General features: G+C 36.3%; 1 protein-coding gene across 1 annotated transcript; it reads left to right on the forward strand.

Annotated features, from left to right (window-relative positions):
- The first annotated feature begins 205 nt into the window (after nucleotides 1–205).
- LOC147277581 (protein S-acyltransferase 8-like) lies at nucleotides 206–9375 on the forward strand. Its single transcript, XM_086253947.1, has 5 exons — nucleotides 206–635; nucleotides 4329–4514; nucleotides 6710–7042; nucleotides 7215–7451; nucleotides 8445–9375. The coding sequence occupies exons 1-5, from the start codon at nucleotides 597–599 to the stop codon at nucleotides 8952–8954; spliced, it is 1305 nt and encodes a 434-aa protein (XP_086110073.1). The 5' UTR covers nucleotides 206–596; the 3' UTR covers nucleotides 8955–9375.
- Nucleotides 9376–13228: the final 3853 nt, after the last annotated feature.

Here is a 13228-nt window from a genome sequence, read left to right on the forward strand (position 1 = left end):
TTTAATTGTTTCATATCTAAATGAATAACCTAAACCCACAAAAGTCTAATTTTGAAAAAGTTTAAAACTCTCAAGGGGTAGATTAGTATATTCAGACATGCTGTTTTAATTGTTTCATACCCAAATGAAAATCTAAACCTACAAAAGCAGATCAAAATTCAGAGAGAATTCCCTTTGTATTTATTTTTCTTGCTGGGGCCTGGGGGTTTGTATTTTTCCCTATGTATTTTGCGCAGGGGATTTTCCACAAAAACAAAAACATTCCACATTTCCACACGCAAAAAGCACACTCCCAACATTTCTGAAATTTCAAACCGCCTTCTCAAAGATCACCTCTCTCCCTCTCTCTCTGTCAGCCTCTCTCTCTCTGACCATTTGCATCACATTTATTTATCTATTTTTGGAAGTCCATAAGAAAACCCACGTCGAATTTACCTTTCTATCGCCGAATAACAGAGTTGGGGTGGGTGGGTTTTCATTGTGGATTTGGGTTTTGGGGGAGTCTGTGAATGCGAATGAGATGAACGCCCACAAGTTCCAAATCTTCGACTCTGTTCCTGCCTAGTCTGTGTAAAAGAAGCGCGTCGAGTTCTCTCATGGCAAAGCGCGTGTACGAAGTCTGGAAAGGAAGTAATGTAAGCCTCTGTTTATTGGGTTTCAAATTTTGGATCTTAAGCTGGATTTTGTCATCTGGGTTTGCTTTAGATTTGTGGGGTTTGTGTGAAAGTTAGTGGTTTTGGATTGATTGAGTGGTTTGTTTGGTTGCAGTCTTGAATTGGGTTCGAATTAGGTTTTTTAAGTTCATTGCCTGCTTGGTTGCTGAGAAATGGAGACATTGACTTTTGTTGAATTGCATACATGGATTACAAGGAACTATGAACTTCAGGTGTTAGGCACAGTTGATTGGTATTGGTTTCTGGGTTAGTTTGTTACGGGTCATTTAAAGCTTATACTTTTAAATTTTTTTCTATTTCTTTTGCATATTCTAGGCAAGCAAACGAAATTTTAGATCATAATTGAGCATCTAGTCTATTCCTTCTGGTGTTTGTTTTCTTGTTGGTGCTTACACTCTTACTTGGGCAAAGTTTGGGTTTTTATTCATTTATTTTTCATTAAGTTTCTATCTCTAGTTTTTATCTTTTGGTTACCGAGAAAATGGAAAAAATTGGTAGGAAAGGAAATTTGGAGTCTTTTTTCAAGTGAACTAAGTTGAATAGGTGTGTTAGGCTCAGGGCTTGTCTGGGAGTCTATGGAAGCACTTTTGCTCAGTAGTGCTTTCACCAAAAGCGCTTTTGTTAGAAACACATAAATTTGTTTGAAAAAAATCCAAGTGCTTCTTATAACCCAAATGCTTCTTATAACCCAAATGCGCTTTTAATTTTTTATGCCAAACACAGGTAAAAGCGGTTTTGACTATTTTATAAGCGCTTTTAAGCCTTCTAAAAGCACTGCCAAACAAGCCCTTAATTGGGTGGAGTAATGTGTTGTCTGGTGTTGGAGTACTGAAATTCCAAACTTAAATTGCGATGTACTTTTATAACTTCAATATTTCCCATAGAGAAATGAATGGAGGCTTGATGTTGGGTGTGCATGAGGATTTTATGAGCAGATATGGTAGTGACGTGATGGTATACCACTTTTTTTTTTTTTTTTTTGTGATTTTGGGTATTCATATTGTGAGATTGTGATTTTACTTGTGAAAAAGAGGTTGTGGTTTTGATGCCCACGTCTTGTGGGGTAGGATTTGGTCTGCAGCATTTTCATGTGAATATGATTCTATATATGGCTTTGCAATACTCTTGAGAGTCATCAAAGTGTGTTCTAGTAGCAAATTATGTCAAGCTCATGGGTCGTCTTCTGCTCTAGTTTTGATTTGCCACCTTATTGAGGCCGAAGGATGCGTTATCTGTGCAACAGAGTAGAGATGCTGTAATATTGTTTACTTTGATTTAATTAATTTTCTCTTTGGCCTAATGTTAAAGTAGTTCCTTCAAAATTCATGTGTGATTAGTGAGAATGAAGTAATTGTTTAAAATAATGTAGTATATGGTCATACACAAATGGAGCTCAAAAGAAAGGACGTTCTATATGGTTGAGAGTACAATGAACTGAGCTAGTTGGAGAGTGGAGATAGATGGGTTAAGGCTTAGGGTAGAATAATTGAGTAGAGTGTAAGTTATCTTGTCTTCACAATAGTTATTTGATGATTGCGAAAACTTATAGCTGGCTGACTATCAATTTAATCATTCATTATCCATGTCAAAGTTGAAATTGTACTTTTCTTTAGAGGGATCATTCAATGACTACATCTGGATGAATGGTTTTGCTGGATTGCATGCTTTGTGTAGAAGACTACTTCCTCTCATATCAAATGTCCACAGTGCATCTTTTTTTGGTTGTATTCTTGTAAAACTGATTTATGAGAAGGCATACAAGAGAACATTGATTATAAGGATGGCAACTGCAATTCTCGATAAGAGTTTATCATGTTATCAAAGCCATGCATGAGTCTTTAGTCTTTATTGTATATGCATGGGCATTTTTAATAGATACAACTCATTAAATTGCAGGAATTTTTTTTCTAAATCAGACCCATTATAGACCGTCTTCTAAAACACTTTCTTATCCCAACACTCTTTCTTTACCATTTTCATTATTTGATTTCTTTATTGTTGCATAAATAGTTATTGTTCTAATTTACCTGGTGCTTATATTTTTAGCTTATCCAGCCTTTTATTACGGCTCATTTATACAGTTCCATGAATCAATGCTGAAACAGCTTTTAATGGTTGAATAAAATGGAGTTATTAGGGAAGGAATCAAATGGAGTGCAACTGCTTTCGATTATAGTTGACCATAAGTTCAGCAGATATGTGAGCTTCACACATTTTGAAGGGTTGGGGGGGGGGGGATTAAATAAATTTTTTTTCTATTTATTTATTTATTTTTGACATTGTTTTTATATGATCATGAGAGATTCATGTTTCTTAGCTTCTGGAACATCTGATACATGACCTTAACCTCCAAGGCTCCAACAATCCCCCCTTCCTGCCAAAAGTTAAGGGACAAATAAAACAAGGGAAAGATTTAATCATGGGAGTGATTTGTTGTATAGTTACTTACTGATTCTATGTCAGAGATAAATTACTTTGATGGTCAAGTTGCTGGCGTTGTTACTTTATAACCATGTGTCATGACAGAACCAAGTTTCCTGTTTTTGATGATTCTCATGCTTATCTTTCTAGGGTTCTTCCATGAACTACTCTTAACAAGCAGACATTTATATCAGCTGTTGGAACTTGGATCTATTTAAATGAGATCCAATGGCTGGCAAAACAAAAACCCAACTAAGCTATAGCTTGTTTTTGGGAAACTTTAGAACCTGAACTTGTAATCTAATGATAACCAGTTCTAGTGTCTCTCCATCTCTCCTTATCCATTTTTAATAAACAGGGATCCCTTAGTTGTGGAGCCCCCTTCTAAACAGGGACCCTTCTTTTTAATAAAAGAAAGGGACAACGTTGTTGGGGCCCACCCTGCAATGTGGTCCAATGATATTGTTCATTTTTCTAGGTCCCTTTAACAATCATCCCTTACAAAAATCATATAAATCAGAAATTGTTTAGCTATTCGATTATCATCATGATCATATCTATGTTTATCAGAAACACTGTGTTCATCTATTGTGTTCCTTTTTTATTTGATTGCAGTTAGGTGACTAAATGGCTTGCAATTTGACTGATTTTTGTAAGGATTATCCTTTAGTTAGAACCTGAAAAATAGATGGTTTGATCATTGGATTGCGTTGGAGGTTGGCCCCAACAATGTGGTCCCTTTCTTAAATGGTATACCGACACATATGTAGATGAAATTGTTCCTGGCTACCATTGCTAGATTGGCCAATTTCTAGTTCTTCTGCTACTATGAAAGATGGTAGCCAGTTTGTGCGCACTAGAAAGACCATATCTCATATTTATGATGTGGTTTAAATAGATTCCAGATGTGCAAATATATGACTAGTGGCTTTATGTTTTGTATTTGAATGATATGACAAAAAGAAAAAGATTTACAGAGTTCTGCTTGATATCATGAGCCTAGCTAGGGCTATACTCTCAATTTGTCTACTGTAATTGTTCCAGTCTTATTTCACTGTGATTACATCCTCTTCTTCTCTCTTCTTCTTCCCCTCTCCTTCTCTCTCTCTCTCTCTCTCTCTCTCTCTCTCTCTCTCTCTCACTCTCTCTCACTCTCTCCCTCACTCTCTACCACCTCTCACTTGTGATATTGATTTCATATTTTAACTTTCCTTTTTATCCATCCTTTTGCAGAAGTTCATCCTTGGTGGAAGGTTGATATTTGGGCCTGATGCTAGGTCACTGATTGTCACATTATTGTTGATCATTGCTCCACTTATCATCTTTTGTGTATTTGTCGCCTGGCATCTTCGGCATGAATTTTCGTCATATAATGCAGGATATGCAATTATGGTGGTAGCTATTGTATTTACTATCCATGTAAGTTCTCTTAACCCCAACCTAAAAAGAATTGTCCTTTTAACCTTTTATTTTTTTTTATTTCTTAATTTGACACACATCATGTATATGATTATTTCATGAGTTCCTGTCAAAAATAATAAATGGTCATGTACCTGGCATGTCAACATGCAGATGGATGATTAGATAATGTAATGTGGTCATTAATAGGCACCTAATCTCTTAATCTTTGCATTAGAATGTTAGACTGTTTGCCGGGTTGCCTTGTTTTCTTCTATTTAGTCTGCAAAGTTGATTATTAATGAGTTCATTTTTACTTTGGTGTAGCATTACCACGCTATTCAGAATGTGCCATGTGTCATAATTGTTAAGTATGGTTAAATCTATCTAATAAATACAATCAAATACCCCACACCAATAATGATGAGAGAAAATTACCTTCAAACAAGAAATATATTGATTCTTCTATTGCCCATCAACATAAAGAAACTTTTCATCTTCATTTTCTTTCATGTATAGATAATTTCCTTGTTCATCAAAATCTAAGTGAATAAAATTTGCAGAAAAAAAAAAAAAAAAAAGAACAAGAATAAATAACCCAGCAGTCCTCCATGACACTGTTGTAATGGGTTTGGATGGCCGTGGAAGCTAGAAAGCTATTCAAGATGTTCCCAATTCCAATCCCACTTGTGAAGAACGTTGTCCCAAGACTCTGCATGTCCTGTGGAGACTCATTGTAGAACTCTAGCAATCCAATGGCATTGAACGCATCAGGTATCCCTTGCACTAGCAGTACATATTGAGGGAGTAACCAAAATATGGTCATGAGGACCATTTCTTTTGGGCCTGGGCCTGCAACATTTTGTGCCATGATGACAAGCATTTGCTAAACTTCCACATCATAAGCAATTCCAATGGCTACAACTTGGAGGACAAATCCAATGCCAATTGTTTGAAGCATAGTGATTACCCTGGAGTTTCCAATTCTAGCCCGCATGGACGGTGCAAGTAATGGTCGTACATAGGAACCGAGAGAAGCATTGAGAGCGTGATGAACCTGCCTAGGGAGGCTGTTGGTATATGGAAGTGTTGGCCAAGGCTTTGGTCTAGGTTGGTACCTTGTTTGACAAAAAGAGTGTTGATTTGTGCCCAAATGGTGCTGCAATCACTGACTCGTCTAATAGATAATGCTTAATAATGTTTACAGGCTTGAGAGTGTTCATGGCCCTCTAAACCCAGTACGACAGTGTCATGAAGGACTGTTGGGCTGTTTTTCTATAAATTTTAATCTCTTAGATTTTGATGAACAAGGAAATTAACTATACATGAAAGAAATTGAAGATGAAAAGTTGCTTATGTTGACAGGTATATAAAAGTAGAAGATTCAACATATTTTTTGTTTGAAGGTAATTTTCTCTCATCATTATTAACGGTGGAGTATTTAATTGTATTTATTAGATGGATTAGTTAACAAATATTACACATGGGCCACATGGCACATTCTAAATAGGGTGTACACCAGGGATAATGGTGGTGAGCAAAAATGAACTTAACTAACTTTCAAGCGAATCATTTACATCAGAATCCCAAGTTTAATGAGCACTGTTAGTGTGGCATGTGATTGATGGTGTTGTATGGTGATAAAATTCACATCAAAGTGATCATAATTCATTGTTATAAATCATATATTTAAATCTTGAGGCGTTTACTCGAATTGAGTTTTCTCTATAATTGTGAGGAATTTTTTTTTATAGGAAGTTGTAAAGATTAAAGAGTAAACTCTATTGGTTATACTAAAAAGGACAGCAAACTTTTGTCAGTACATAATCATATTTCATGCATAGAGCCTTATCCTGCTAGTTTGATTCTGTTAGGTGATTTCTTCTCTCTCCATTTATTCTAAGGCCTTAGTTAAAAGTCACCTAAATTTTTGGAATTTATGTGTGTAATTGAAGTTAGGACATGCTCTTATTGGTTTAATCTTCTTCTGACATTCTGCAAATTCATGAAGTGTAGTGTTTATGCAACTCTAGCATTCAAATTATGATATTCATCACCCTCTGAAATGTTTTTTTTTTTTTTTTTTCTCACCATTGTTGCTTAACCTTCTTTTTCATATCGGTGCCTGTCTTTTGGATGGTGTTTCCACTGCAGTTCTCTCTTTACTTGTTGTCCTAGATTTTGTCATAAATTAATTCTTTAGTTGATGTTGATAGGTGTTGGTGCTTCTTTTTCTTACTTCAGCCCGGGACCCAGGAATTATTCCACGAAATTCACATCCACCAGAGGAGGAGTTTCGTTATGACTCTTCAGTGTCTATTGATGTTGGTGGAAGACAAGGAGCTGCTAATGTTGGTGGAAGACAAACTCCAAGCCTTCAATTCCCTAGAACAAAAGAAGTGATGGTCAATGGTCTTCCTGTGAGAGTGAAGTATTGCGACACTTGTATGCTATACCGTCCTCCTCGTTGCTCTCATTGTTCTATTTGCAACAATTGTGTGGAACGCTTTGATCATCACTGCCCTTGGGTGGGCCAATGCATTGGGCAGGTATGCTGTTAACATTCAATTCAAAATTGTGTTTGCGAGATTTGTACTTTCCCCAGTAGTATTGTCCTGGACTTCTAGATTGATTCTTGTATTCTTGTTCGTAGTTGGTTCTTGTTTCCTTTCTCCAGGAGGCATTTGTATTAGAAATCTAATTGCCTGGGTATATGTGCAGTGCAATTATCGTTACTTCTTTATGTTCGTTTCTTCTGCAACTCTTCTCTGCATCTACGTTTTCTCGATATCAGCTTTATACATCAAGATTCTGATGGATGACCCTCATCATGGGACAGTTTGGAAGGCAATGAAAGAATCTCCTGCATCCGTGATACTAATGGCCTACTGTTTCATCTCTCTTTGGTTTGTTGGTGGACTAACTGGCTTCCACTTGTACCTTATAGGTACCAACCAGGTCAGTCATCTTTTCTGGGTGTATATATTGGTTTATCATGAGATTTTTTGTATCGACTCTACTCAATTCGGATATATCTTATCATATGAAAGCCAAGGGGTGGACTTGATGTCTAAGTCCCTTTTGAATGAGGTTCATAAAGCATGAGAGCCATTGCTCAAGTGGCAGTGGTAATTCCACCAGTTGTTAACATGATTCTTGATGAAGTTGATTATGACAGCATTTTGGATACATTTGTCATCTCATGACTGTTGTCAAATACATGCAATTATGCAACTTTCCGTCACTTTCTGTCACTTACCAAAGTGAGGAAGGAAAGCTGGACTTTTATACCGTCACTTATTATATTTTCTTACTGGTGTTTCTATGTTCATGTTGAGGTGTCAGAATTTTAATCTCTTAACGGTGGTTTAAATGATTGAAAGTTTGAAACTATGCAAAGCGAGTAATAAATTTAGGGTGTGTGTTTGGTGGAGGTGCTCCACCATCTCCTGCAACTTGTACAACAACTTGAAAACACATCCACTCCCTTGATCTACAATGGAAGTGTACAGTTGAATTGGGTTGGTGCCAGTTGACATTGCAATATATGTACTAAATGAGATAGCCACTAGTTTCTTTCCACTATAAAGTGTGGGCTTTTCGCTCACCAATGTAGATTTTGTACTTAGTCAATGTCACTGTGGGGCAATCATGAAGATTCGCTCACCACCCCCAACCCCAAAAAAATGTCTTTAACAAAGGGAAAAAAGGAAGAGCACAGACAGAGGAACCTGGAATAACATTACTTATTTGGTTATATGGTTCATTGAGTGGCTTTCTTTTTCCATGCGTGCAAAGTATGTTGAGCCCCTGGTTCAGTTTAACAATCTTCATTTCAGTCTTTGATATTTTAATCATCATTTTGACCACTTTCCGAGGAACATATTTGTTGCTTTACAGTCTAATGTGTTTGATCAATTATTTATACTAATATCATTACACTTTCTTCAGACTACATATGAAAACTTCAGGTACAGAGCTGACAACAGGATCAATGTTTACAACCGGGGTTGTTTAAATAACTTTATCGAAGTATTTTGCACAGAAATGAAACCTTCGAGGAATAACTTTCGGGCTTTCGTAGAAGAGGAGGTGCCAAGGCCTCCCCCTGTGGCCACTCCACGGGAAGCAGAACCAGATGATTCAGGCGGGGATCCACGCTCAAAGGTAGAGGATGATTTAGATATTGGTGAAGATCTGTTAAAGATCTCACAGCGTCGTAATATTGAAGAAATTGATGAGGACAGACGCAGTAGAGGGAGCAACGGACCTCATAATACCTCAGAGGCTGACTCTGTTTTAGGTTCAGATCACCGGGCTCCTACCATTCGATCTGATGCTCGGCACTCGAGTTGGGGAAGGAGAAGTGGGAGCTGGGAAATTGCACCAGAGGTCCTTGCTAATGCCGGCGATGTCACTGAAAGTAGAAGTCATGTCACTCCGAAGGATGTGCCTCAATGATGGGGTAGAGTTTGTATTATTTGATCTTAAGATGGTGTCTGTTTTGGTGATCTGTGATTATTAGATTGTTCATTTCCAGGTTGGGAAGGAAGTGCTATTGACCAGAAAACTTACCCTTATGTCTAGGGAGTTAAATGTATTCCCCTAGGTGTAAAACATATATTACCCTTCCTTTTGTGAGAATGCTTGTTTCTATATTTTCTTTTTCCTATAGAATAGGAATGTGTGGTTGTAATTGTTTGGGAATGAAGGGGATAGCGTCATTGCCTTTTTTTTTTTTTTTTTTCATATAATGTTTTTTGTTTTCTTTGTCTTATGCAACTATTTGCGACTGTGAATCCATTATGGGTATAATGGTATTCTTTTATGTAAATAGTCTCCTCCCGGGACTACCAAAAAAAAAAAAAGGAAAAAAAATCAATTCTTAATTAATTTGTTTTACTGCTTGCTATGCTTATAGTGTCTTCATTTGCTACTGTTTAGGTTTTTTTTTTTTTTTTTGGGGTGCAGAATTTGCTACTGTTTAGTTGGTAATTACAATTTGTTTTGATGGAGGTGTTAATATCCTGACAAATTGTTACTATCACCAATTTTCGTGGGTTAATTAAGCAAAGGCCAGGTCCTCCCATTGGTGCTTAACACAGATGTTGGGGTCATACGATTCGCGTGGGAAGAGTGACCAGCTGACAAGCCTAGCAGATTGCAAAAACACAGAAATTACTTTGACTATATATTATATATACAATCAGTCCCCAAGGAGGAGGGACAGAGAGAGAGAGTGAATGAATAGAAGCCCCTCTTTGCTACCTTTTACCACACTCATTCATACAAGCCAAATCAAACTATTTGCTTTTCATCTTTTTATTTTGGGTAAATACAAACCATTTTCTTCTTGTTGTTTGAGAGCTGAGAATGTGAGGAGGAAAAGAGATAGGTGTAAGGAGGAAAGGGAGGAGTGGGAGGGAGTTATGGGAATGAGAGGATTGGGAAGAAGAAGTTCACACAAATTCTTGTTTCAAATTATGAGACAGAAAAAAGACTTTTCCCCCAAGCCACTTATTCCAATGATTCCCTACTGTGCATCTCTTTCCCTTACTTTTCCTGCTTTTAATTTGTTCCATCATAATCTTGTGCTCAAACTTCTCTTGAGCTAATTAATTTTCTACTTAAATATTTTTGTAATTTATATATTTTTTTTCTAATGCTCTTCATGATTCATATATATAATTCATTTCTACTTGGTTTGTATACCCTCTTGCTGATTTTATGTGTTGTTTCCTTGCTTAGTGTTTTGCATATAATTTTTTCTTAAGAATTAGAAAAGGAAATTTCTTCTGAATTGCTGGTCAAGTTAAATCCAGAATAGAACTCCTTTTGGAATAAGGCTATCTTTGATCCTGAATTCTCTATTCCCAACTGTTCAGGATCCATTAATTGTTGAGTTTTTTTGTGCCAAAGGAGTGGATTACAAACACTGCCCTATTAGACTGAACTAAGTTTTCTCCTTCTGAGGGTTGGATCAAAATTAAACAGGCTTAAGCCTGCACTGTATTGTGTATAGCTTAAAATTCAACTGCATACTGGGATACTGGGATGTAATTGCATCACTTTATTTTAACCAAAATCAATGACAAATCTCTTAATCTGCACTTAAACCCAGAAATTCCCTCTGATTTCTCAATCTTTTTCTTTCACTAATTTCTCTCATACTTTTTTTTTGTTTCTCTGCTGTCATGAATTCTTCAATTTTTCATGGTATTAGAGCTCTAAACTGATGGTTTCTTTTGATCCAACTCTAATCTATACACTAACAATCAGTTCAACTGTAAAAGAACAATCAGTGATCTTGTGATATTATTGCATGATTACATTAATTAATGTCGTGGACTTGTGGGTGCATTATTGCATGATTGCAATACACATTTGTTGATTATGGTATTCCTTTCACCAAAGAGAATAAGAGATGCATATATTGCATGACACAACATTTCACACAATTAATGGACAGCAGATCAACCATAGCTTGTGGATATAGAATAGGAATGTGAGAATGCTTGTTTCTATACTCTCTCTCTCTCTCTCTCTCTCTCTCTCTCTCTCTATTTGATAAGTGTGTGCAACAGTGCATGTATATACAAGCAATCAATCAACAGATACATGAGGACTACAATGATAAGATTTCAATCGAACCATCTAGGTGCAACAAACATGAAAAAGCCAACCCAAGTCCATCCAAATCACCTTCAGTGAAATTTCTTGTACTGAAAAGAACTCCATATAAAATGGAATCTGACCCCAATCAGCTTAGCAGTTCTGTAGCTCTTAGAAGAGGAATACTTGTGTAGGTTTTCCAGAAAAAAAAAAATGTAGTAGCTGAACTTGAGGGCAAGGCAAGGCAGTCAAAGCGTGAGTGGGGCAAAATCTGATGTGAGAGAGAAAGAGATAGAGAGGGGGAGAAAGAGAGAGAGAGACAGAGGAGGGACAGTAAAAATGGGGACTGAGGATCCAGACTCATTGGTGGTAATCATTAAAATGCATCACTCATCTTCTCGAGAAAGGTCGCATATAACCATTGCACAATCACTTCTCATAAAGTCGGTCACATGACTGGTATATGACAAGTTGAATGTGAGACAGGAATTGCATATAATAGTTAGTATATGAATTTTTTTTGCAATAAAAGATAATACGTACTTAGTTTCCCTTTATAGCCTTTAGGGGCCCTTAATTATTTGTCCCCAAAATATATAGTACTAGCCCATTCATTGCCTTAAGGGCTTCGGGGTTGAGCACTTGAGCTGACCCTTGAAGCCTCATGCTCAGGGGCAGATCCAGGGTGGAGTCAATTGACCCCATGAAGCTTAATTGGGTCTTGGTATCAGTTGAAGGGGTAAAGTGTTTGTGTTTATGTTTGAAAGAGATAAAAAGACCAGAGAAAGGAGCAAGAAAGGATGACTCACGTGATTTACACATGAGTTTTTTTATTTTTTGAATTCTTAATTTGCCAAAACAACGACGTTTTGACAAATTAATTTGAAAAAAAAAACTGAGTAGAAGAGATCTTCGAAGGAAAGACTCAGACCTAGAAGGCAGAAACGAAACCTAAACCCTGAGTCATGCTTTAAACTTTAAACAAAAACTTAGAATTATAGGCTGCATACATATATATATATAATAGAGGAGTACTCTAAAACTAACTAGTTAGCAAGTTAATACGAAGCTAACCATGTTTTTGGGACCACCACATAACTAATCTTATAATCCGAATCGTCAATTATTTAGGTCATACTTCAAAGATCATCATTACAAAAAATCAACTAAATCGGAAATCATTTAGTCATCTAATTGAGATCAAATAAATAGACGATCAGTGTTTTCGATAAAAACATATAAATAATTGTTGTTATAATCAAATGACTAAATAATTTCCGAATTTGAAGATTTTTTACAGGGATGATCTTTGAAGTAGGGTCTAAAAAATAGATGGTTCGGATTTTGAGATTACATTGTGTGGTGGGCCCAACATGATGGTTAACTTTGTATTAACTTACTAACTAGTTAGTTTTAGAGCATTCTTGTATATTATATATATATATAATACAAAGTATATATATAATTACGCACTTAATTACCCAATTAAGCTAAACACAGATCGATGCCCATGTTACAAACAAAGCATCAGTACAACAAATGGAAAAAAAGAAAAAAGAATAAAGAAGATATATAACATTTTGAAGGAGCATACAATTCGTGTGACTGGGAAATTACAGAAAAGAGCAGTCAAACTAAAGCCACAGTGCTTTGACTGTCTTTGACTGTCCCATTTGATTCCCATATTCCATTATATATACGGTCAGTCCCAAAGCCATTGAATTGGAGGTTCATGGACATCCATACAAACCAAGCTGTTTTCTTGTTGATGTTGTTTGGGAGCTGAGAATGTGAGGGGGAAAAGAGAAAGGAGTAAGGGGGAAAGGGAAGAGTGGCAGAGAGTTTTGGGAATGAGAGGATTGGAAAGAATAAGAAGTTAGCACACAAATGTTTGCTTGAAATGACTTCTTCCCAAAACCTCTCGTTCCAATGATTCCCTACTGTTCATCTCTTTCCCTGACTTTTCCTGCATGCTTAATTTGTTTCATGATGTCCTTGTGCTCATACTAATTTTGATCATGTGAGCTCAATTTTTACTTATTCTTGTCTTCCTTAATAGTTAATACTTTGCACTAGATTTATTTAATCTTTTTTTATTTTTTAATTTTTTAATTTTTTATGTT

The sequence above is a fragment of the Dryas octopetala genome, chromosome 8 (genome assembly GCF_963921425.1).
Source record: "Dryas octopetala chromosome 8, drDryOcto1.1, whole genome shotgun sequence".
In the NCBI taxonomy this organism is placed as follows: Eukaryota; Viridiplantae; Streptophyta; class Magnoliopsida; order Rosales; family Rosaceae; genus Dryas; species Dryas octopetala.

Coding starts and splice junctions, on each gene's coding strand:
- LOC147277581 (XM_086253947.1), top strand. CDS start 597: ATGGCAAAGCGCGTGTACGAAGTCTGGAAAGGAAGTAAT. Junction 636..4,328: donor AAGTCTGGAAAGGAAGTAAT/GTAAGCCTCTGT, acceptor ATCCTTTTGCAG/AAGTTCATCCTTGGTGGAAG. Junction 4,515..6,709: donor CTATTGTATTTACTATCCAT/GTAAGTTCTCTT, acceptor TGATGTTGATAG/GTGTTGGTGCTTCTTTTTCT.